The sequence below is a fragment of the Xenopus tropicalis genome, chromosome 5 (assembly GCF_000004195.4).
Source record: "Xenopus tropicalis strain Nigerian chromosome 5, UCB_Xtro_10.0, whole genome shotgun sequence".
Classification (NCBI taxonomy): domain Eukaryota; kingdom Metazoa; phylum Chordata; class Amphibia; order Anura; family Pipidae; genus Xenopus; species Xenopus tropicalis.
In genome coordinates this window covers 14,217,538-14,244,264 of record NC_030681.2, presented here as the reverse complement: position 1 = coordinate 14,244,264, position 26,727 = coordinate 14,217,538, and the positions used below count along the sequence as shown (strand labels likewise).

The 26,727-nt window shown below is 41.1% G+C and overlaps 1 protein-coding gene across 1 annotated transcript in view; it reads left to right on the top strand.

The window, feature by feature from the left end:
* Positions 1-26,727, top strand: part of rps6kc1 (ribosomal protein S6 kinase, 52kDa, polypeptide 1) — an 89,208-nt gene that overhangs the window by 14,624 nt on the left and 47,857 nt on the right. Inside the window, exons 4-7 of the mRNA XM_002934688.4 lie at positions 5,744-5,859; positions 6,428-6,518; positions 15,218-15,277; positions 15,895-16,257. Of these exons, the coding sequence (XP_002934734.3) occupies positions 5,744-5,859; positions 6,428-6,518; positions 15,218-15,277; positions 15,895-16,257 (630 nt within the window). The remainder of the gene's footprint in view (positions 1-5,743; positions 5,860-6,427; positions 6,519-15,217; positions 15,278-15,894; positions 16,258-26,727) is intronic.

Sequence of the window (26,727 nt, the reverse complement as noted above, 5' to 3'; positions counted from 1 at the left end):
GCCCTCACCCTTAAAGTGATTCATTAGCAGTATGATGAGCTGCCATGCATACACCAAATATAATATGTAAATAGTGTCTGTTTACAGCCAGATTAATCCATATATGTTGGGTGGCTCAGGGGCAAAGTAATGTACCCTAAATCTAACTGTTGTGCTGTGTATGTCACCCTGATACATTCATACAAGTAAGCAGGCTGTACAGTGAAAAGTCATTTTACTTAATAAAATGTAGCTAAAAAGTCAGTATTTTTATAATGTATTTATTTATTTCTCATTTATATGCCTGTCATTGATGTGTCAAATTGAACTTTCATGATTGCAGTGTTTGCAGTCAACATGAACTTGTTCTCCCTCTAGTGGTCTTTTTTAGTATTTACAGACCCAACTGCTTGTTTTGAAGAAGGCCTCCATGTACAGACCTGCAAGCCCAAACATTACACTGAAATACAATATGTTTGAAGTTAGGACAAGCTTCATGGTTAGGCTTTGTTAGGGTATTATATTATTCTGAATGCATCCATTAGCAATGATGGCTTTCCCAGTCTGTAGCTTTAGGGTTCAGTCATAAAGAAAGTTATGCAGTACCTGCTGTTGGGAAATATATAGCGAATAATGCACCCCCTATTGGGAAATATAAAAGTATTACTGAGGAGTAATGAGAAGTCACTGAGGAGTATCATGACTATATAGAGAGGGTACATTATTTATTTTAGTGCACAGGTTTCAGTGAGTCAGGTGAGAGAAATGACATCACTAAGAACCAATTATAGTTACATAGTTACATAGGGTTGAAAAAAGACCAGAGTCCATCAAGTTCAACCCATCCAAGTAAACCCAGCACCCACACCCCTATACTTACCTATCTATACACTCACATACATAAACTAAATATACAAACATTAGAATCAGTTAACATGTGCTTACACAGTGAAAATAGCTTCTTGCAGCCCCAGGTGCACGCTGTACCCACTGCCCGGGCAGATAAATTCAAAAATGAAGAAAACAGCAGCACTCCGGTTGTTTTGAAAAATGTGAATCTTTACTAAGTGCCAAAGGCAACGTTTCGGGCTTCAAACGTTGAAGCCCGAAACGTTGCCTTTGGCACTTAATAAAGATTCACATTTTTCAAAACAACCGGAGTGCTGCTGTTTTCTTCATTTTTGAATATATACAAACATTAATACTAACTGTAGATATTAGTATCACAATAGCCTTGGTACTATGCTATTGCGATACTAATATCTACAGTTAGTATAACTGTTGACATCACTAAACGCTGTTTATAAGGATTTTATCTACTATTGTGTACTATAAGTCTATATTTCCTTATGGGGTATGGGGGATCCCGAAGTCCTTTCGTGGATACATTTGGGGTGATTGCTTATTTCTTTTATTAAAGGGGATCCAAAAAAACCCACAAAAATGCACTTACTCTGAGCACTTTTGAAATTTACGTTCATTATCTGTGTTAGCCATTTTGACATACAGTAGTTATATTTTAGATGGCTAATACCAGGCTCAAATGAAGCTCAGCTAGGGTTCACTGAGGATACAGAATGTACATAGATAGTTAGGGTCACCAACACTCTGACCTTCAAACAGGAATAGAAGCCTGTGTTTAGCAGTTTAAAACATATATCTCAGAAACCACTAAAAACAGAAACTCTATGTAAATTGCAAAAGCGCTCAGCAGATCTGACTGCTGCAAACAACTCTGCTACAGGTATGGGATCCTTAACAGGAAACCCGCTAAATTATGGAAAGCTGTCTCCCATAGACTTTTAACCAAATAATTCAATTTTTTTTTTAAATGATTTTCCTTTTCTCTGTAATAATGGTATCTGATATAATTAATCCCTATTGGAGGCAAAACAATCCTGTTAGGTTTATTTATTGTTTAAACGATTTTTTAGTTAAGGTATGGACATCCAAATTATGGAAAGATGCTTTCTGGAAAACCCCAGGTCCCAAGCATTCTGGATAACAGGTCCCATATCAGTGCATGTATCTGAGCTAAGGGTGCATGCCTGCATTTTAGGCGAGAAAAAAAAACAATAGAGACCAGTGGCCCATCCAAAACACTGCTTGGGTCCCACACTTGCACGTAGCAATCTTCCAGATAACTTGATGGAATTAGTGTCATTTCGTAGAACCACGCATGTACAAACCACTGTATTAGATTATGGGATATCAATTAAATCATTTGAGCAACTAGTATGGTACCTCCCTCCCCTTGCAGATAAATAAGCATGATGCATTATAAGCCCTGTCAGTATATTGTGCTGAGCATTATATATTGTACTGAGCATTATACCCCCAGCCAATATATTGTACTGAGCATTATACCCCCAGCCAATATATTGTACTGAGCATTATACCCCCAGCCAATATATTGGAGTGAGCATTATACCCCCAGCCAATTTATTGTAGTGAGCATTATACCCCCAGACAATATATTGTAGTGAGCATTATACCCCCAGCCGATATATTGTAGTAAGCGTTATACCCCCAGCCGATATATTGTAGTAAGCATTATACCCCCAGCCGATATATTGTACTGAGCATTATACCCCCAGCCAATATATTGTAGTGAGCATTATACCCCCAGCCAATATATTGTAGTGAGCATTATACCCCCAGCCAATATGTTGTACTGAGCATTATACCCCCAGCCAATATATTGTAGTGAGCATTATACCCCCAGCCAATATATTGTAGTGAGCATTATACCCCCAGCCAATATGTTGTACTGAGCATTATACCCCCAGCCAATATGTTGTACTGAGCATTATACCCCCAGCCAATATATTGTACTGCGCATTATACCCCCAGCCAATATATTGTACTGCGCATTATACCCCCAGCCAATATATTGTACTGCGCATTATACCCCCAGCCAATATATTGTACTGCGCATTATACCCCCAGCCAATATATTGTACTGCGCATTATACCCCCAGCCAATATGTTGTACTCAGCATTATAAAAATCTTTCGAAACCAGTTCCTATGGGCTGATTGAGATGAAGTGCGCAGACAGTATTTCCCACAGAGCTGCAGTATGATATCTCTGTATACTGATGGCAGCTTTAATTCCTGGCATTCTGAGTGGTTTGATTACATATCCAGAGGTGCCTATGTAAGAGAGAGTGCCTACAGCTTGGGGCCGGCCACAGAATCCTTCGTACCAAAGAGCCCCCCTTCCGTTTGTATAGCGTTGGCCGGAGTGTTTGCTTAATCTGTTTGATTCCCACATACCCTCATAACAAACCACACGCATCTAAACTCAGAATATCAATATTTACGCCGAGCCGCTCAGAGCGCACACAAAGGCCCCCCTTGGGCAAAATGGCTTGTTGTTTCCCCTCTCTCCATGGGCTTCCACCGAAGTCTTTTCCATCCAGCTCAAAGGAAAGGAACCGCAGGGGGCCGGGATTGTAAAGATGTGATAAGAGGCCCTTTCTCCATTGTCTAACCTCTCAATTACAACTTTGCTTTTATTGCTCAGCGCATGGGTTTGATCTTTGTTATAATTAGATATCAGTGTTAAATTGATCTAACACCTACTTTGTTTTACATGTCCACACAGGGATTCTGGGCCCTGATCTATTAATTTTCCTGTTTCTTTATTCTTCCTTTCATCTCTTCAGTAGCTGGACTCATGTAACCCTTCCAAGTCTCGCAGGTATAATAGGTAATTGGACCAAACTCATTAAAATCAGTAAACCAGGAAAACTATTGTGTGGTAGTGTTTCTGGCAAAATCGCATTTTGGCTTGTTTGGCAAGTAGGCTGACCATTTTTGAATCATCCTGTTAGATTGTTTATCTGTCCTTTTCATCAGAAGGAAGTAAGAGTAGCCTCCTGAATGAAACGGGCCTTATCTGTGTACAGTATCCATGCGTTTGGCCTGTAGGCTTATGGGTCAGGTTCTGTGTGGATTGTTGCCTGTTGGCCACCTTGACTAAGATCATTTAGAATGGAAGGATGCTATCTCTGAATCAGCTCCTCAAGGTTGGAGGAGGGAACACATCTACAAATGTTGATTAGTGTCTCTAATGTCAAAATTACCCCTGATCCAACCAGTCCTACACAGTAGGGATGTGCAGGTTGAACCATGGGTCAAGACAGCACACCATATGTGGGTCACGGTGGGTGGGTGGTGTAATTGTTCTTCCCAACAAGCAAACAAGAGAGTTCTAATGATGTCTCTGGTCTGTTACAACCCCCGTAATGTTGTCACGCTTATCCCACCCCACCTGTGACATGTCCACAAATACCCCACCTACTTCTGATGTCGCCAGGAAGGGGGCAGGTTGAGCTCAGGTATAAGTGATGCTGCCAAATGTCAGAGGGGACAGCCCAGAAATGGTACTTTTTGTCCATGTTGCCCTACAGACAGACCCTGTACTCTGCACTGATGATTATGTATGTGGGTGTAAGAGAACCAGATGACAGGGCTTTATTTAGTAACCGTGTGGAGTTTAAGACTTTGTTGTTCCACTGAATTAACACTAATTAAACAGTATAAATGGTGCCCACCTTTCTAGCTAGTTTTGCAAATGCAACCAGTGCTGATTGTTATACAGGACCTACAGCAGAGCATTACCTTTGTCATGCCATGGCTTCACCAGGCCTACTGTACTATGGATATCGGTACCTTATTGCCTGCCCAAAACTAAATTCAAAAGAAAAAGCCTCACAATGAAAGGAAACCTGTATGTGATTGTCGCTGACCACGCACCAATATACAAACTACATTTCCTAAATTTTCGGACCGCATGTGGGTTCCGAATCATTGTCTTGATAATTTTCATACCATGACGAGCATTCCTTTAGTGATGATTGGGCAGGTTAGAAAATTTTGGTTGGATAACGATAAAGTCTGCGCATGTATTGTGTATCTGGCAATATCCATATTCTAGCTGGTGGGATGGCATTTCTGGGAGATTCGTCGCCCGCGACAAGGGAGATTTGTGTTAGTAGAGTTGGCGATCTGATTGCTGATTTAAAAAAAAAAAAAAAAAGTCCATCCGCAAAGTGTTTTGGCAACCACCATGGTTGCAATTGATTGCACGGCTACACCCCCCCCCCCCCGAAATCCCTATGTTTGCCATTTACCTTCTTTTAAATCAAATCCATCTCATCTACTCACTAAAAGGGGGGTTTTATACACCTACATCTCATGTTATTACTGCACCAATTGAAAACAAATGCCCTCCTGGGGAAGAAACAATATAAAGCAAAAGCTGTGACCCACCAATAGACTGCTTCTGTATAAGGGCTCTGGCACACGGGGAGATTTGTCGCCCGCGGCAAAACTCCCTGTTCGCGGGCGACTAATCTCCCCGAGTTGCCTACCCCTGCCATCCCACCGGTGAACATGTAAGTCGCCGGCGGGATGGCAGACGCGGCGGCGCGATTTCGCGCAAATTGCCGAAAAAGACTCGCAAGTATATTTCGGCAGGGGTAGGCAACTCGGGGAGATTAGTCGCCCGCTAACAGGGAGTTTTGCCGCGGGTGACTAATCTCCCCGTGTGCCAGAGCCCTAAATATCGCTTATGTTTTGTAAATATCTAGCTCTGAGTGGGCAGGGGTAAATATTGACTACAAATCTACAAATGTGGATTACTGTCCCTTTAAAATCTGCACCAAAATTACCCCAATCCGACCAAGTCCCACGCAGGTTCATTCAAGATACGACTGTGCTTTGTGCTTCTGTGTAATGATGTGTTTGTGTTCCAGGGAGGTTTGATGAGAGTGTGATTGAGGAGAGAAGGCAGTGCGCCGAAGATTTGCTCCAGTTCTCCGCCAACATCCCAGCGCTCTATAACAGCAGCCAGCTGGAAGATTTTTTTAAGGTATGTAAGGTCCATACACTTATAATCAATAAAATTACGGATTACTTAGTCATTTACTTAGAGAAGTTGTTACATCAGTGTTTTAGTCCCTCCTCCCCTGTTTCAAATGATGTAGAAAGAGTAGAACTGTTTTGCAGCTGGGTTACAGCATATAAAAATGGTATTTATTCATACTTTTTGAAGGACCAGATTACAGTGATTGGTATATTAGGGGTTTCTTTGTTGTGTTTGGTTCTGAAGCCAGAGTTCCCCTTTAAAATCTTGTATATGTCCGCATCATGTGCCATGTCACATGTATGTGCTGTTATATTGATTTGAGTGCCATTTAGATGATCAGTAAAGATAAAAATGAAATATATTCCTTTGGTTTGACATACTGTTTACTCTATACCAGACATTTCCAGTCTGTACTTGACATCAACTGTTTTTACTTGACCGTTACCCCTGACCATAGCACTGCCAAGAGCAATGTTGTTGCTAAAAATGGCTATTGATTTCCAAAATCACATTTCATTTGAGAAAGATTAATTGCCCCATTATTTTTCTTTGTTCATTTACCCTTTGGTAGGGTGGAGAGGTGCATGATGGATCTGATCTGATAGGCCCAGCAGAACCTCTTACAGATTTGACAGACAGCATTTCAGATTGCAGCTCTGACGGTAAGTTCTCATTTTCAAGGCGATTTGACCAAGAAGATCCTGGTATTTAATTAGACATTGGGGTCATAGAGGAAATATCCTCTTATCTCACTGTTCTTCTACAGTCTGTGGATTGGCTGCATCAGTTCTCTGCTCTGAATGTACATTCTCCTGGGGCAACACTTTCATAAATGCTGCAATATTTTATTGATTTGTAACTGTATTTAATCAGATGGAAACATTTACTGCTGCAAAAGTGTTCAGTGGCCTATCTAGGTAGGTGTTTGGTCATGATGGATTTAGCGTGTTATTTGGATGGGTATACTGTGTCCTACATGGGCATTTCGATCACCGCTGTTCTATGGGAGAGAGCTGCAGTGATCAAAATGCCTGTCTGCCTGTTTCCACTCCTGATAAAAATGAATGAAATGCACTGTACAAGTATGGGATGCCTTATCCAGAAACTCGTTATCCGGAAAGTTCCAAATTACGGAAAGGCCATCTCACATAGACTCGATTACAAGCAAATAATTCTAATTTTTAAAAATGATTCCCTTTTCTCTGTAATAATAAAACAGTACCTGTACTTGATCCCAACTAATATATAATTACCCCTTATTGGGGGCAGAACAGCCCTATTGGGTTTATTTAATGGTTAAATGATTCCCTTTTCTCTGTAATAATAAAACAGTACCTGTACTTGATCCCAACTAAGATATAATTACCCCTTATTGGGGGCAGAACAGCCCTATTGGGTTTATTTAATGGTTAAATGATTCCCTTTTCTCTGTAATAATAAAACAGTACCTGTACTTGATCCCAACTAAGATATAATTACCCCTTATTGGGGGCAGAACAGCCCTATTGGGTTTATTTAATGGTTAAATGATTCCCTTTTCTCTGTAATAATAAAACAGTACCTGTACTTGATCCCAACTAAGATATAATTACCCCTTATTGGGGGCAGAACAGTCCTATTGGGTTTATTTCATGGTTAAATGATTCCCTTTTCTCTGTAATAATAAAACAGTACCTGTACTTGATCCCAACTAAGATATAATTACCCCTTATTGGGGGCAGAACAGCCCTATTGGGTTTATTTAATGGTTAAATGATTCCCTTTTCTTTGTAATAATAAAACAGTACCTGTACTTGATCCCAACTAATTATAGAGATCCAAATTACGGGACAATCCCTTACCTGGAAAACTCCAGGTCCCGAGCATTCTGGATAACAGGTCCCATACCTGTACTGTGGGAAATAGCAATGGGCACATTTAGAATGATTGGTTTACAGTAAATAAATCCCATACCTGTCCTGACTTCTCTATTAAGTCAGTTGACTTGGCTGTGGCCAAATATTCTAGTGGGTCTCCTTTAAACCTTAAACCTGGGAAAACCAGAATATATCCTATCTAGCTAATACTGTATCCCATCTAGTGGGCAGCATGGTGGAACAATGGTTAACTCTACTGCATAGTAGTGAAGGGGTTCTAGATTCAGTTCCAGGCAGGGCACTATCTTTACGCAGTCTGTATATTCTCCCTGTTTCTGTGTGGGTTTCTTTGGATACTCTGGTTTCCTCTAACACTCCAAAAACATACAGGCTCCTGATAAACCTGACCATCTGTCCGTGAATGTGATAGGGATTTAGACTGTAAGCTCTGCTGGGACAGGGACTGATATGAATGATGTATAATCCCTGTAGAAAGAAATAAAGCATAATAATATTATATTCCTTTATGTGCCTGAGATTTTACGTGACTCCTATTGAACGTAGTGGGAGGCAGTGGCAGGGTTGGGGCAAGTTAGGAACAAGAGGGTCGAATATAGTCATGTAAAGTCATTGGTATAAATTGAGGAGACCTAGTCCGTGCATGATGTTTCTTTACCTCTAGGTGGCAGTCTTGCCATTGTTTCCTCGTGCTTGTAGAATCTCACAGTATTAATGACCGGTTCTAATGCAGAAATACTCCGGAATGGAGCCTAGTGTCAGAGTCTAGGAAACATCTGTGATTGAGAGATGCAGAATTTAAATGTTAGCACTATTCAAGCTGGCCTTCAAAACACTTGAAAAATGAATGCCTTCCCCACCTCGTATATTCCACCTTCCTTAAGTGACAGTGACAATTAAGCGCGGTGGCACTCAGCGGCTATGATTGCACATATTACAGCTGTCAGTGGAAACCCAAAATAAGCTACAGCATCTGAATTAATGAACTGCTAATTTTGTAGGGCAGGCAAATGGCATTTTTATGAAGAGGGGCAAGATACCCAGTAATGTTGTTTTTATGCACACTACATTTTACTCTGAACTGTTTGTCTCTCTTCTTTATCTCTGCGTCCGGTATTACTCTCCATAGCACACTGCCTCAAATAATGACTTATTAGGGATATATTTACCTGTGCCTGACTTTCACCAAAATGAAACATAATTTTCTTTTAAAAAAGTGTATAAAATGGAAAAAATGTTTATTCAGTTAATCCTATTGGTGTTTTTTTTTTTTAAATAAAAGATAAAGCCCAATTTTTACATTTCTAGTTGTATATGGGTGGGTACGGTTTCATTTCATCATCTTTTAGCCATAGGAGCTTAGCTGCTTTTAGGGCAGTGGATGGCTATCATGCAAAAGCTTCAGGGGCAGCTATCAGTAATGGGACATGGACTAGTGGGAATGTTATAGGGACCTTTGATTGTAAGCTCCACTGGGGCAGGGACTGATGGGAATGTGATCGGGACCTTAGATTGTAAGCTCCACTGGGGCAGGGACTGATGGGAATGTGATAGGGACCTTAGATTGTAAGCTCCACTGGGGCAGGGACTGATGGGAATGTGATAGGGACCTTAGATTGTAAGCTCACTGGGGCAGGGACTGATGGGAATGGGATAGGGACCTTAGATTGTAAGCTCCACTGGGGCAGGGACTGATGGGAATGTGATAGGGATCTTAGATTGTAAGCTCCACTGGGGCAGGGAGTGATGGGAATGTGATAGGGACCTTAGATTGTAAGCTCCACTGGGGCAGGGACTGATGGGAATGTGATAGGGACCTTAGATTGTAAGCTCCACTGGGGCAGGGACTGATGGGAATGTGATAGGGACCTTAGATTGTAAGCTCCACTGGGGCAGGGACTGATGGGAATGTGATAGGGACCTTAGATTGTAAGCTCCACTGGGGCAGGGACTGATGGGAATGTGATAGGGACCTTAGATTGTAAGCTCCACTGGGGCAGGGACTGATGGGAATGTGATAGGGACCTTAGATTGTAAGCTCACTGGGGAAGGGACTGATGGGAATGTGATAGGGACCTTAGATTGTAAGCTCACTGGGGAAAGGACTGATGGGAATGTGATAGGGACCTTAGATTGTAAGCTCACTGGGGAAGGGACTGATGGGAATGTGATAGGGACCTTAGATTGTAAGCTCACTGGGGAAAGGACTGATGGGAATGGGATAGGGACCTTAGATTGTAAGCTCACTGGGGCAGGGACTGATGGGAATGTGATAGGGACCTTAGATTGTAAGCTCACTGGGGAAAGGACTGATGGGAATGTGATAGGGACCTTAGATTGTAAGCTCACTGGGGAAGGGACTGATGGGAATGTGATAGGGACCTTAGATTGTAAGCTCCACTGGGGCAGGGACTGATGGGAATGATGTATAATTTTGTAATTGTGATTTGTGTGACTTGTGATTTATTAATAAAGGATGATCATTAAATAAAATGTTTGGGAAATACCAATATCAGAAGCAAATCTGGTTAAATATATTTTGCTACCAACTTTTTTCTTTTTTGAATCCGGAAGTACATTTATCCTGCACTCCCATTAAACATTCCGGCCACCATGGCGGATATTTAGGGCGGGGCACACAGCACTATGGAGGGGCAACAGAAGCAGATATTCCTGTTGGCTCACACTTAGCTAGAAAGTTCCAAAGCATAATGGCTTCATCCTTGGGAGAGATCATTGGAAAGTCAGAGACTAAAGATGAAGGCTGTGTTTTGGTTAAGAAATTCCTCAAACAATTTGTTATGATGGCTCCATAGCCTCCCCCCCCCTCCCAGTGCCCCTGTTTGCTCACCTGTAGCACAATAATCATTGTTATCTTCACTCTCTTCACTTGGAAGCTGAACAGAGAAATGTTGTGCTAGAGGTGAGCATCCACGAAAGCATCTGCACCTTAGATGGGCAGCTCTAGAACATAAAGAAATAAATAAAAAACCCTATAAAAGGCCTTAATGTAATCATATAAGACGCCTGGGAGCCATTCCCATCTGACAGGGGTTACGAGTGATGCATATTCATATTTCCAAGCACTTAAATGCAGAACGCTGGGTGTGCATTAAGGAGAGAATGCCAAGCTCCTACCGCGACGCCTCCTCTCGCCGAACTCCGGTTTCATCTTAAAAATTCTACAGCGTGAATCACTTCTGTTCTCTTCTGCCGTTTTATTATTTTCCTGCATTTTCAAGTATGTGAAACATTTAGAAACGGGCATTCTTGAAACTGGGCTTTGTTCTGTGAAAACTAAAGCAAAGAGCACAAAAGGAGAAAAGTAAATGCACAAAAGGAGAAAAGTAAATGCACCCAAAACGATTTGCTGGTGTAAAAAAATACCCCCAACCTGTTTATTGCGGAGTGCACATACAGACCAAACGTTTCAAGGGCTTCACGCCCTCTTCATCAGTGGAAAAAGTACACACAATTCAATAGCGATGCCTAGCACCCTTACATACCCATAAGCACCCCCCCAACCTCCGTGTAGGCATCTGACATCATACGCTCAATTACGCAGGAAAAACGCGGTTGCAATGTGCTTAATTTCGCAGGAGAATATGAATCAACTTCAACTTGCGTGTAATCTCGCGAGAAAGTGTAAGCTGATTAAATCCTGCGTGATTGGCGTCAGAACGCCAACGTGAACATCATTCTGTGCCAACCAAGTTGTGAATATAGTAGCCATCTTACCATCTGAATTGTCACACATACATATATGTTTAATAAATAGTGAATTCAATGCCTAAAATGGAAAATTCCGTTTGGCATCGTTATTGAATTGTGTGTACTTTTTCCACTGATGAAGAGGGCGTGAAGCCTTTTGTGCTTATTGATATAGGCACCCTTCCAGGTGCATCTGGGGGATTTGCACCAACGGATAATGGACTGAATTTGCAAAGAGACTAAACCAGATACATAGCCCTTGTTTGGGAAGATTTTAGAACTAGATCAATATTTTACTGAGCCTCCATCAGGTGTTGATTGGGAGTTCATCAATTTTGGCACCATTTTTGGGCTAACAGCCGCTGATTCAGTGAAAGATAGCAAGTCAGCAGCCAATGTCGGCCCCCCTGAAGCCACTTATGGTTCTCTTCACTGCCATCTTCCTTCAGGCCCTTGTGCATTTGAAACTAATCTGGTCTTTATTTTAACTATGAATGCTCCGTCTACAGAAGGGATCTCCAATCTTTTTTCGGTTGTCAGTCACACAAGCATGAAAAAAGTTCCTTGGGGATGCCAAATAAGGACTGTTATTGGCCATTTGGTAGCCCCATGTGAATTGCTGCCCTGCAGGGGGCTCTGATTGGAGTAAAACTGTGTCTATTTGCTTCCAAAACTTCACCCCAAGCCAGAAATGTAAAAATGGCACCTACTTTGAGGCCACTGGGAGCAACATCAAAGGAGAAACATGTTGCTCACGAGCCACTGATTGGGGATCACTAGACTAGATGAATCAAATGTAGAAGTAGAAAAAGCTAGCACCGTCCACACTAACCATACACGTTCAAAAAATAGCTGTCTATACTCTCACATTGAGATTAGATGGAATAGAGTAGAAGTATTGGGGTAACGTGCAACTGAAGTAAAATTATGTAAAGAAAAAGAGAAAAACAGGGAGACACGCTAGCAGGTGGTCCCTGTATAGACTTCAGAGCTTTGCACCGTTAATCCCAGGAAAAGGTAATAATTATTAACAGGTAGTTCACTTGATCAAAAATGGGATAGGAAATTAAAACTTAACCTTTATTATTCAAACTTAAAAGGTGAAGTATATTTTAAAAAAAAAAAATCCCCATTAAAAATCGCCTGGGGTGATGTTCAATAACAGCAAGAACTATGAGGTAGTGTGAGGCTGCTCAGAGTAAACCTGTCTGATTAAATTCGCTAAATTGTTGCAGTTTGTAAGATAACTTTTGTATCGAAATTCTCTACTTAAACGGCCCTGTGAAGGCAGTCAGGGAGAGATCGTGATAAGCCTGCAACAATTGTTACGAAAATGTTGCCATATAAGGAGAACTCAGATCGGGTTTCCTTATAATCTAAAGTCACTGCTAAGCAGAGTGGGGGATTCGAACCCCGTTATAACTGAAATGAGGTGCGGATCTCTTTTAGTTTAGGGCTGATATTCAGCCGTTTCTGTGTCCACCACCCCACAATAGAATAAATTCAGGTGAATCTATATTACAGCCCATCACCTGAATTTATTCTATTGTGGGGTGGTGGACACAGAAACGGCTGAATATCAGCCCTAAACTAAAAGAGATCCGCACCTCATTTCAGTTATAACGGGGTTCGAATCCCCCACTCTGCTTAGCAGTGACTTTAGATTATAAGGAAACCCGATCTGAGTTCTCCTTATATGGCAACATTTTCGTAACAATTGTTGCAGGCTTATCACGATCTCTCCCTGACTGCCTTCACAGGGCCGTTTAAGTAGAGAATTTCGATACAAAAGTTATCTTACAAACTGCAACAATTTAGCGAATTTAATCAGACAGGTTTACTCTGAGCAGCCTCACACTACCTCATAGTTCTTGCTGTTATTGAACATCACCCCAGGCGATTTTTAATGGGGATTTTTTTTTTTTAAAATATACTTCACCTTTTAAGTTTGAATAATAAAGGTTAAGTTTTAATTTCCTATCCCATTTTTGATCAAGTGAACTACCTGTTAATAATTATTACCTTTTCCTGGGATTAACGGTGCAAAGCTCTGAAGTCTATACAGGGACCACCTGCTAGCGTGTCTCCCTGTTTTTCTCTTTTTCTTTAGATGAATCAAAGTAGTGAAAGATGGCACTCGCCAACCCTGCTACGCAATTATATCTCCAGAATAAATACTAACGATTTATATAATATTAAGTGACCTATTAAAGAATCTCCCCAAACTGGAATATATATATTATGTAAATATTGTCCTTTTACATCCTTTCCCTTGAGCCGCCATTTAGTGATGGGCTGTGTGCTCCCTCAGAGATCAGCTGACAGGAAACTAACTTTAACAGGAAGTAGTGTGGGAGTAACAGACAGAACTTTGCCCATTCATTGGCCAATGTGACCTAACTTGTATATGTGCCCTTGGTTTATTTGTGTGCACTGTGAATCCTATGATCCCGGCCGGGGGGGGGCCTTTAGTACTTAAAATGGCAATTGTCTTTATAGAATTACCCAATGCCACATACTACTAAAAAGTATATTTTTTTATTTTTATGCTGTTTTGGGAGACCCCAGAGTGGGGTTTGGGAGAGGGAAGGAAGGCATCTTTCATCACTATGGGAGGAGTGGGAAAATAACTCCTCATAAGGCCCCCATACACGGGCCGATAGAAGCTGCCGATATCGGTCCCTTGGACCGACTCGGCAGCTTATCTGCCCGTGTAGGGGCAGAAACGAGCGGGCTGGCCGACCGATATCTGGCCTGAAATTGGCCAGTTATCGATCGGCCAGGTTAGAAAATCCAGTCGGCTCGTTGATGCGGTCCCCGAACCGACTGCCCCATTGCCGCCTACATAATCCGATCGTTTGGCCCTGGGGCCAACTTCAAGCTCCCCGATATCGCCCACCTGTATGTAGGGATATTGGGGGAAGATCCGCTCGCTTGACGATCTCGCCAAGCGAGCGGATTTTACTGTGTATGGGGACCTTTAGTCTGTGATTGACCCTTGTCTGATAATCAAGTGCAGGCAATTCCCATGCGGCTGAATCCCAGTCTTCCAAAATTAATGGGATTCAGCAGATTTCGGAAACAAATGCTGGATCTGGACCTTTCATAGTTGCCACACAGGGGAATGGGGCTAATTTTGATAAATTTATTCTCTCATCTACAAAGTACTAATCAGAGTGGGGATAAATGCCTGGCAATTGCCCTAAAGCACATGACTAAAGTATTCCTGTCTTCTCTGACTTCTCCATAGTAGAAAACTCTCAATAGCTAGAGAACGTTTTCAGCACAAACCCTATTCCTTGGGTTTATGCTGAGTAAATGCTTAGTGCCCCTTTAAATAAGTGACCCAATAAACATTGTCTACAGTCTATGGATTTCCAAAATCTTCTTTTGTTTCTCTACACAAATCTTAGAGCACCTTGCGAGCCAACACTTTTGTTATTCAACTACAGCTAGAGACTTGCCTTGCTCGAGACTGGCTTGTAATAACCTTGCTCTGTAGCAGGGTTTCTAAACTGTTTTCTTGAGAGACCTACATATAAAGGGCACCTATGCAATCTTAAAGGAGAAGGAAAGGCATTTTGGCTTTTTATTGCCAATAAATTGGTCACAATAGTGCAAACTAGAGTGCTGTATTTAATCTGTAGAAAGCTTTACCATACCTGAGTAAAGAGTCTTAGACGCTTCCTCTGTTTGTTTAAGATAACTAGAATTTTTTGTAACCCAAAAACATGAAAGAATATCTTTTAACAAAATACATTTTTTCTCTCCACTAGTGAGAAAGGATTCATGTGCGCTTGATGACCTGACTTTTACCAGCGTATCTGAATGTGGAGGTGAGACTTTAACAAACGTACTTACATTTTTTTCTACTGTTTAAGCTATTGCAGGGTCCAGGCACCATCTCTCCCTACTATACCTGCTATGCCACAGCCCCATTCCCTTCCCAGAGGCTATTATCCCCCCACTGTTACTATAGGCACCATCTCTCCCTACTATACCTGCTATCCCACAGCCCCAGTCCCTTTCCAGAGGCTATTATCCCCCCACTGCTACTATAGGCACCATCTCTCCCTACTATACCTGCTATCCCACAGCCCCAGTCCCTTCCCAGAGGCTATTATCCCTCACTGCTACCATTGGCATTACCTCACACTATTATGACATCTCTCCAAGTGCCACAATTTCCAGAATCTAACCCCCCCCCCCCTGCTAAAATATGCGCACTCTTCCCCAGCCACAGTTTCTAAAATATCCACTTTGCACCTATGGCCACTGTTGCATCATTTTGCCTCACTGTACATAAAGATGCTGGCTCCCCACAGCAGCACCCATGCTTGCCCTACACTAAAGACAGTTTTTGCTGTTTAACTCTTCACTTCACAATACAGTCAGCAATTTCATTTATATGTATCTCCTTATGTTGATAATATCTCCTCTTGCATTATCTCAGGTCTCTCCAGTGACAGTGACTTGATCTCTTTGACGGTGGATAGAGACTCTTTGTCTGGGATAGATGATGGAATGGCCTCCAATCAGACTTCACCTAGTAAATTCCTTGGGGTTCTTCCATCCCCTGAGTCTAGCATTCAAAGCGTCTTTGCCTCTAGTCATGAGGGGGCCAAAGCTGAGGGAGAAAGAGATAGACGAAGCTCCTTTCCAGCGAGGCTAAAGCAGAAGCTGATCAAGCCTGACTACCTGACCAAGGCTGGCTCACTGATAACCATGGCCATGAAGAAGGAGTCAGAGCAGGACTATGGATCTGCCATTGAGTTTTACAAGAAAGGCGTTGATCTTCTCTTGGAAGGTGTACAAGGTATGGCGAGTTACTATAATTTAAACCCATTAAACCCTTGCCAGCTCTCCCTTGCATAGATATATTTCTGGTTTTATTCTAAAGCTTTTTCTCTGTAGTAAACATTGTATATATACTGTATATATGACAATAGCTTTACACTGCTATTAAGACATATTTTGCTTAGTGGCATGATATTCTGCTATGTGCCTGACATTTTATACCAAGATCTTTCCCTAAATGTTTCTTTTCATAGCAAAGAAACCAACCAGGTTATGGTGAGAAGGAACCAAAGAGCCCTTCATAATGCAAGACTTGCAGAATTATAGACTCCAAAATGTCCCGTGGTCAACTATGCATCCAGAAGCGCTGCTTTATGGCAATGTTGCATGAGAAGATTAGTTGCCCTGCAATTAATCTCCTCTAGTGGTGGTGGCTAATCTCCTCTGAATGCTTTGCTACTGGTGATAATGCATATCGCAGATAGGAAAACATACGTGTCACGTCGACTTTCTGAATTTGTCCAAAGTTCTATTGCGAGCCAAAGTTCTATTTCTAAGTGTTGTTTTTACCTTCCGTTTTGAAAAGCAAGACACCCACAATGCAAACTAGTGAGCCTTTGGTTGAATCTTGTTGATTACAGTTTAAATGGGTGGTTTATCTCTCCAGACAACTTTCGTGATTTCACTGAAATCGCGCCGCCGCGTATGCCATCCCACCAGCGATTTACATTTTCGCCGGTGGGATGGCATTTCGGGGAGATTTGTTGCGCGCGACTAATCTCCCCGTGTGCCAGAGCCCTTAAGTTAACTTTTAGTATGTTATAGAATGTCCTATTCTAAGCAACTTTTCAATTGGTCTTCATTATATATTTCTTATAGTTTTTGATCTATTTGCCTTTTGATCCCGGCAGCCAAAAACACTATTGCTCTGTGAGGCTACAGTTTTATTTTTATTGTTGCTTTTTATAACTTTTTTTCTATTCAGGTCCTCTCCTATTCATTAACCATCCTCTCATTTAAACTACTCCCTGGTCACTAAGGTAATTTGGACCCTAGCAACCAGATAGCTGATAAACTCCGAACTGCAGAGCTGCTAAACAAAAAGTAAAAATAATTGTTCTAATATTGCAGCCTGTAATAGTCACCCAATATCTTCTCCCTATACAGCAGCCTCCATTCTTTCTCCATCGTACCCTAGAATCGTACCTTAATGCAGCAGTAATTGATTTCTGTTACCCATAAGACTTTTATATGTATGTCAGTGTCCATGTCCATTTCCCATTCTGTATTAAATAAGTTTTAAAGCATTTCTTGGCTGAGTAATCCAAGGGGGCTCCCTTATACTGTATAAGAACTGCTGCATTTAAAAGGAATCACTTGGTAAAATAAGACAAGAATTTTGGCATTTTTGATGATGATGGTTTGGCCACTGGAGGCCACTGTTTCTCTTAATTCATTAGCTGTTCTTTCAGTGATAGTTCAGCTGAGGAACATTATGGCAGCTTCCATAAAGTGAATATAAATCCAGCTTTTATTAATAGGGTGTATTTGGGGGATAGACAAAGACTTACTGAACTCACAGCACTTGCAAGTTTGATTAAAAATGCAGTCTGTAGCCATGTCAGTGAGCAGGTCACAAAATGAAGGACAGCTCTTGGGACGGGTTGGACATTTTCTGAATCTCCAGTTTATTTTGTGAATAAGGATTTTGTAAAGGCATTAGGAAGAGATTTGGGGTTAGAAATGGGATAAAGTGGAGTCTTTGAATAAGCCCTCAGAGAATAAATCTTCTAACGCCAAACTCTCACACTCATGCAGTGAAACATGGATTGTTCACTTCCACCTTTTAGCTTACGGAGAATAGTGCAGTCTAGAACGTGGTACAGATATGGGGTCTGTTATTCAGGATGCGTGGGGCTTAGGGTCTTCTGGATTAAGTATCTTTCCATAATTTGGATCTCTATACCTTAAATCTACTAAAAAATTAATTAAACATTAAATAAACCCAATAGGATTGTTCTGCCCCAATAAGGGGTAATTATATCTTAGTTGGGATCAAGTACAGGTACTGTTTTATTATTACAGAGAAAAGGGAATCATTTAACCATTAAATAAACCCAATAGCATTGTTCTGCCCCCAATAAGGGGTAATTATATCTTAGTTGGGATCAAGTACAGGTACTGTTTTATTATTACAGAGAAAAGGGAATCATTTAACCATTAAATAAACCCAATAGGGCTGTTCTGCCCCCAATAAGGGGTAATTATATCTTAGTTGGGATCAAGTACAGGTACTGTTTTATTATTACAGAGAAAAGGGAATCATTTAACCATTAAATAAACCCAATAGGACTGTTCTGCCCCCAATAAGGGGTAATTATATCTTAGTTGGGATCAAGTACAGGTACTGTTTTATTATTACAGAGAAAAGGGAATCATTTAACCATGAAATAAACCCAATAGGACTATTCTGCCCCAATAAGGGGTAATTATATCTTAGTTGGGATCAAGTACAGGTACTGTTTTATTATAACAGAGAAAAGGGAATCATTTAACCATTAAATAAACCCAATAGGGCTGTTCTGCCCCCAATAAGGGGTAATTATATCTAAGTTGGGATCAAGTACAGGTACTGTTTTATTATTACAGAGAAAAGGGAATCATTTAACCATTAAATAAACCCAATAGGGCTGTTGTGCCCCAATAAGGGGTAATTATATCTTAGTTGGGATCAAGTACAGGTACTGTTTTATTATTACAGAGAAAAAGGAAAACAATATAAAAAAATTGAATTACAGGCACTTGGTTAAAATGCAGCCTATGTACCGTGGCCTTCTTGTAATTCAGAGCTTTCTGGGTAGCAGGTCTCCATATAACAGATCCCATACTTGTATCAACTGTTCTACCCTGGGCATGGGGTTAATTCCAGGGTTCCTCTACCAGGCTGTGACCATGGAAGTTAAAGGCCACATGCGCCATTATCTGTGCCACGTGCATTGGTGCTCTAGAAATGTTGCATTAGCAAATGATCACAGCAACTTGCATCTGAGTGATTGACACAGATGATAAATTGCGCCTGTGTTGAAGTTATTGCTGTCGTAATATAGCTGGAATTGTGGGGAAATAAATGCTGCATTGTGGGTATGGAACAATAAAATACCAGCCCTCCTACATTACGTTTTCCCCCTAACAATAACATTGGCATCAAGCTGCTGGTAAGCTGCCAGCTAGGAGCTTTTTGAACTTGAACTGTACTCGCTTGATAAATGAGTCCTATAAATGTCATTATTGCCAGCCAGTTTGTCAGATGTCCACCAGTCTGGATAATCCACCCACTGATACAGGGGTATGTGTTTGGGCTTGAGGGGGAGCATGAAACCCCAATTTTTTTTTTAATTAAATAATCCATACCTGTTATAAATGTATTTAAAAATCTGAGCTGTCAATCATATATTGCCTGCCCCACCTCTGTGCCTGAGGCATAGAAGCAGGGCAGGCAATATATGATTAACAGCTCAGATTTTTAATAAGTTACTTTAATTTTCCATTCAGCTCTTCCTAGATATCACCTAGTTGGCAAATGCATAAGATTTTGGGGTGATACAAAGCTTGCCTTAATAATAGTGCCCACAAAATGGCGGCTGCCTGCTTGCTCTGACAATAAATTCCAAGGCGGAAGGGAACATTTTTTAAACAATTTATATTGTGTAAGTAAAGTTTATTTTGCTTTACTAACATGATACAAAAGTATTTGCAATTATTTCTTAAGGTCCCCATACACTATAAGATCCGCTCGCTTGGCGATGTCACCAAGCGAGCGGATCTTCACCCGATATCCCCACCTACGGGTGGGCGATATCGCGTAGCAAGAAGCTTAAAAAAAAAAAAAAAAAAAAAAAAAAAAAAAAAATAATCCTGGGGCCAAAAAATCCCTGGGGCCAAACGATCAAATTACATTTGCGGCCATGGGGCAGTGGGTTCGGGGACCGCATCAACGAGCCGTTGCGGTCCCCGATCCGACTGGATTTTCTAACCTGGCCGATCGAGATCTGGCCAATTTCAGGCCAGATATCGGTCGGCCAGGCCGCTCGGTTCTGCCCATACACTGGCCGATTAGCTGCCGAATCGGTCCAAGGGAACGATATCGGCAGCTACTATCGGCCCGTGTATGGGGACCTTTAGGGTGACAGGACCCCTTTAAACAGATAATGATTTGGCAAGGCAGATGTTCTTGTTGGCCAAGGGCTGCATTTGCTTCCTTCAGCCTAAGCGCTCCGGCTCTGGTGTGTTCTGTTTATAGTCCAGTGCCAGCAGTGTCGGACTGGCCCACAAGGATACCAGGAAAACTCCCAGTGGGCCCAGGTGTCAGTGGGCCCTCCTGCTCCTGACCATTTGGCTTATTTCATGGTCATTCCCTATTTCTGAATGTGAACAAAGAGACAAAATAGATGGAGGAATAGATGCTAGCATGTAAATAAAAGAGACTAGGAGAATAAAGAGGTTGGGTGAGGAAAGGAGGAAAAATAGTTTGGAGAGTGGGCCTGTAGACTAAGGTTTTCTGGTGGGTCCCAGTCCGACACTGAGTGCCAGGACACTTGGATCTGCCCAGTTTGGACCAACATGTATGTTGCTCAGGTCGACCCTCCTCAATATCTTTGTATGTATTAGGAAATTTTGAGCTAGATCTCAAGTAGTTGTACTTACTAGCCAGATATCCCCTGCAGAAACCTCAATCCCCCTCAACCCCCAAACCTCCCCATTGCCCGATGCCGTCAATTTATTCCTCTCACACCGTTACCCAAATGGTTAGCTGAAAAAAAAAAAGCCCAAACAAACCCACCGACGCGTGTTATTGGCACGCATTTCCATTTAACCGAAGGAATCGTTTCTCCTCCGCCTGTAAATATGTGTTAAGTTTTGTTTTACAGGTAATTAAGTCGCTTTTGAGTTTTATGTTGTGTTTGCACTAGCAGTAAATAAGGCCTCCGAAATAAGCACTTGCACATCGCCGCAGCCACATCATCATTTGCTTAAAAAGACTTATAATTACAGCTGACGAAGCATGGACACCATAAAAATGCATTAGTTAGGCTTGACACGTTAATTACCTGTTTGTGCAGATGTTTTTATGTATTGTTATGCGAACAGTTTACCAAATAATTACAGGAAAGTCAAATGGGAAATAAACTAAGTGGGAGGTTTTTTCGCTTAAATATTTTCATTCATGCGGACGGGGATGAGGCACAGCTGCGTCCCACTAAATGCAGGGAGACGGGCGAGGGAACTCCAAGGGTTTAGACGCGGTGGTCTTTTTTCCCCCAGCGCTGCTGCATTTCCATGAGAGCTTTCGCTAAAGAGCAGGCGGATTCAGACGGCCGTGGCTCCTACCGTTTATTTACATGAGCATTTATGTCGGTAAAAGGCAGTAAATTGGCACTAACGACGAGAACGAGAACGACGTGCCGGTTGTGGCTTTTCAGGAGATGGTTCTTTATAGTTCTTAAAGGAACAGTAACACCAAAAAATGAAAGGGCTTTAAAGTAATAAAAATATAATGCACTGGTAAAACTGGTGTGTTTGCTACAGTAACACTACTATAATTTATATAATAAGCTGCTGTGTAGCCCCGGGGGCAGCCATTCAAGCTGGGAAAAAGGAGAAAAAGCACAGGTTACATAGCAGATAACAGATAAGTTCTGGAGGATACAATAGTGTTTTATCTGTTATCTGCTATGTGCCTGTGCCTTTTCTCCTTTGAATGGCTGCCTCCATGGCTACATAGCAGCTTATTTATATAAATTATAGTAGACTTTCTGAAGTAAACACACAACTTTAACCAGTGCAGGGCAGCAGCACATTATATTTTAGTTACTTTTATACATTTTTATTTTTTGGTGTTACTGTTCCTTTAAAGGGAAAGCGCTTGCAGTATTATCGTCATGAGACTGCTTGTCTTGCCCGTCTCTCTTCCGGTTTTAGTTGGGGTTGGTTTTTTTTTTGCATAATAAAAAAATAAAAACAATATTGGGGTACATTCGTGGGCAACAGATGTAGCTTTTTGCATCCATTATTGGGCAGCTCCAGGCCTGGACTGGGATGGTCAAATGGGAACTATCGCTAAAATGAAAATTTAATATAAGCTTCATCATACTGAAATAAGATATTTTCCAAATAAAATCAGTTAAAAATGATGTAGCTTTTCTGAAATAATCTTAACTATCCATCTCTCGGCCTCTTCATTCTCTCTTCATGCAGAAGCTGGGAGTCTGATTTTGAATAACCGTTAAATGCAACATATGTTTTTTTGAGGGGGGCACCTTTCTTCTAGAAGATGTATTAAGGTGGCCACACACGTAGCAATTTCGAACTTTCGTGCAACCATCGCACAAAAGATCGTTCCGACCCTCCACTGACGTTCAGGGCTGAATCGTCGGATATGGAGGTAGAAACAATAGGAATTCTACCTCCTTCTGCCGATTCAGCCCTAAACGTAGATTTTGCTTGGGTGCCATCAAAATCTTTTAACCTGCCTGATTGACAATTCGACCGATATCCGCTGCCTTTTGCGATATCGGTCACCTCTACAAGCAGCCATACACGCACCAAATATCGTACAAAACGAGTTTTCGTACGATATTATGGGTACGTGTAGGGCCGGCTTTAGAGCTCTTATCACTAGAAATCCTCTCTCTCTATCTGCTGGCTTTGTTAGTCTGTAATTGTGTTAGATTTTGTTTGCGCTGGTATTTGTGTGAGCTCTAACACATCCGCTAGGAAGGAAAGTCCCCCTACAAGTTATATTGGATCTAACTGTCGGCGAAAATCTGACTCCTACATGCACAGAGTGTGAAAAGAGACAGAGGGAAGAGTAACATCTTCTTTTCAGAAACAGTACAACATTTGTAATCAATTATATTTATACTTATTTCAATTTTAGTGATAGGGATTCTGTCATGATTTTTATGGGGAACTTTTTATTTCTAAATAACATTGTTTACACAGCAAATAATTCCCTCTGCCATTTAACATTTTATTCTTGAACCAACAAATGTATTTGTAGCTGTAATATTGGTGTGTAGGTGCCATCTCAGTGCATTGTGCCTGAGTCTGAGCTTTCAGCCAGCGCTACACATTAGAACTGCTTTCAGCTAACCTATTGTTTCTCCTACTCCCATGTAACTGGAGGAGTCCCAAGCCGGACTTGGATTTCTTACTATTGAGTGCTATTCTGATACCTACTGGGAGCTGCTATCTTGCTCCCTTCCCATTGTTCTGCTGATTGGCTGCTGGGGGGTTATTTAATGTGTAAATGTTTTTTCAGCAGACTTAAGAGATCCAAATTATAGAAATATACAATATCCGGAAAACTCCAGGTCCTGAGCATTCTGGATAGGAGGTCCCAGTGGTACAGGTATGGGATCCCTTATCCGGACACCCATTATCCAGAAAGTTCCAAATTACGGAAACGCCATCTCCCATAGACTCCATTATAAGCAAATAATTCTAATTTTTAAAAATGATTTTTCTTTTCTCTCTAATAATAAACCTTGTAATTGATCCCAACTAAGATATAATTGCCCCTTATTGGGGGCAGAACAGCCCTATTGGGTTTATTTAATGGTTAAATGATTCCCTTTTCTCTGTAATAATAAAACAGTACCTGTACTTGATCCCAACTAAGATATAGTTAACCCTTATTGGGGGCAGAACAGCCCTATTGGGTTTATTTAATGGTTAAATGATTCCCTTTTCTCTGTAATAATAAAACAGTACCTGTACTTGATCCCAACTAAGATATAATTACCCCTTATTGGGGGCAGAACAGCCCTATTGGGTTTATTTAATGGTTAAATGATTCCCTTTTCTCTGTAATAATACAACAGTACCTTGTACTTGATCCCAACTAAGATATAATTACCCCTTATTGGGGGCAGAACAGCCCTATTGGGTTTATTTAATGGTCAAATGATTCCCTTTTCTCTGTAATAATAAAACTATACCTTAGTTGGGATCAAGTACAGGTACTGTTTTATTATTACAGAGAAAAGGGAATCATTTGACCATTAAATAAACCCAATAGGGCTGTTCTGCCCCCAATAAGGGGTAATTATACCTTAGTTGGGATCAAGTACAGGTATTATTACCCCTTATTGGGAGCAGAACAGCCCTATTGGGTTTATTTAATGGTTAAATGATTCCCTTTTCTCTGTAATAATAAAACAGTACCTGTACTTGATCCCAACTAAGATATAATTACCCCTTATTGGGGCAGAACAGCCCTATTGGGTTTATTTCATGGTTAAATGATTCCCTTTTCTCTGTAATAATAAAACAGTACCTGTACTTGATCCCAACTAAGATATAATTACCCCTTATTGGGGGCAGAACAGCCCTATTGGGTTTATTTAATGGTTAAATGATTCCCTTTTCTCTGTAATAATAAAACAGTACCTGTACTTGATCCCAACTAAGATATAATTACCCCTTATTGGGGGCAGAACAGCCCTACTGGGTTTATTTAATGGTTAAATGATTCCCTTTTCTCTGTAATAATAAAACAGTACCTGTACTTGATCCCAACTAAGATATAATTACCCCTTATTGGGGGCAGAACAGCCCTATTGGGTTTATTTCATGGTTAAATGATTCCCTTTTCTCTGTAATAATAAAACAGTACCTGTACTTGATCCCAACTAAGATATAATTACCCCTTATTGGGGGCAGAACAGCCCTACTGGGTTTATTTAATGGTTAAATGATTCCCTTTTCTCTGTAATAATAAAACAGTACCTGTACTTGATCCCAACTAAGATATAATTACCCCTTATTGGGGGCAGAACAGCCCTATTGGGTTTATTTAATGGTTAAATGATTCCCTTTTCTCTGTAATAATAAAACAGTACCTGTACTTGATCCCAACTAAGATATAATTACCCCTTATTGGGGGCAGAACAGCCCTATTGGGTTTATTTAATGGTTAAATGATTCCCTTTTCTCTGGAATAGGGATTCTATAACATACTAAAAGTTAACTTAAAGGTGAACCACCCATTTAATGGTTACTTTTTTTTGTGTGTGTGTATATTTAAAGGAGAAGGAAAGGTACAATCAACGTTAGACACCCCCCAGTGATTGTAATCACTGGTGCTTCTGTTAGGAGAAAACTGCCCCAGCCCGGGGTAGCTGTGAGACAGGAGGATGAGGATTACTCTCTCACAGCTACCCCAGCTGGTGCTGGTGCCAAAGCACCACCCCAGGGTAAAAGGTAAGTGATTACAATTGCTGGGGGTATCTAACATTTTGCCACCCCCCCCCCCAGGATTGTACTATTCTTTCTCCATTCAAATATGGCGATCCAGATTCTGGAAAGACTCCTTATCAGGAAAGATCCGGAGCATTCTAGATAACAGGTCCCGTTCCATTTTTCTTGAAGAGTAATTGAATGTAATGACAGTTCCCCTTTAATCCTTTGCACAAAGCTATATTATTTGTAAATTGCATTTGAATGGATGGTGTTCTATGTAATCCATTAAAGTTTATCTTTAAGAAGTTTGCAGTAAACTCGCCCACACCGAGATCATTCTGTGCTTTTTTTCCGAGCGCCACTGAGAATGCGACTGGAGTTGTTTTCTTGCTTTATGGCGATCTCTCGTCAAAGTGTAAAAATCTTCCCTAAGTAGAAAATGAAGCTCTCGCCGTCACCTCCTCCCGACGCAAATGGAAGAGGATTGTTTGATTGCTACAACCTTGACACTGATTTTATAAATTACACAACATTATCCGGCAGAATGTTTGTATTCCCGGATGCCATTTGTGGATCTAACCCCAAGTCTCCGTTCCTTACAATGGAAAGATATAGCCATTTGCATTCTTCCCTCGCATACATGTCGTACATTGCTGTGAACTTTTGTTTTCCACCGATATATTACTCTGAAAAAAAAAATATGGATTCTCGTATGCCTTGCAAAGTAAAGAACTTGCAACCTTTTATTAAGGTTCTTATCTGCGCCGTGTTCTATTCATCGGTGAAGAAGAGAGAAAAGGGGTTTTCGAACATCAGGGTACTTCTGTGTGGTCGGACCTCGGATGCCAAGATGGGTCACGTTCTTGCTCGGTATTTTAATTTTCTGCTTTGTGCAGGTTGGTTTGACCCCTTTATTGAGCTCTCCGGTTTGGGAAAGTATTCTACGAGCAGAATTCTGCTAAACTCTCAAGTTTTATTCCATTTTTTTTACACCGGGTCAAGGCGAGGGTTTTAAATAAATGCATTTGTTGTAGGCTTTGTTGTGAGCTCCAAACGATCATTTATTTATGTAGCGTCTCAGTATTTTACAGTAGGGATGCACTGAAGCCATTCAATTTGGGTTCGTCCGAAACCCCAAATCCTTTATGATTCAGTTTGTTATTTGCCTGAATCTTTCACAACTTGTATATGCAAACTAGGCTTACCCGTGATTAAATTGTTTTTTTTTACCTCCGTGTTCACGAAA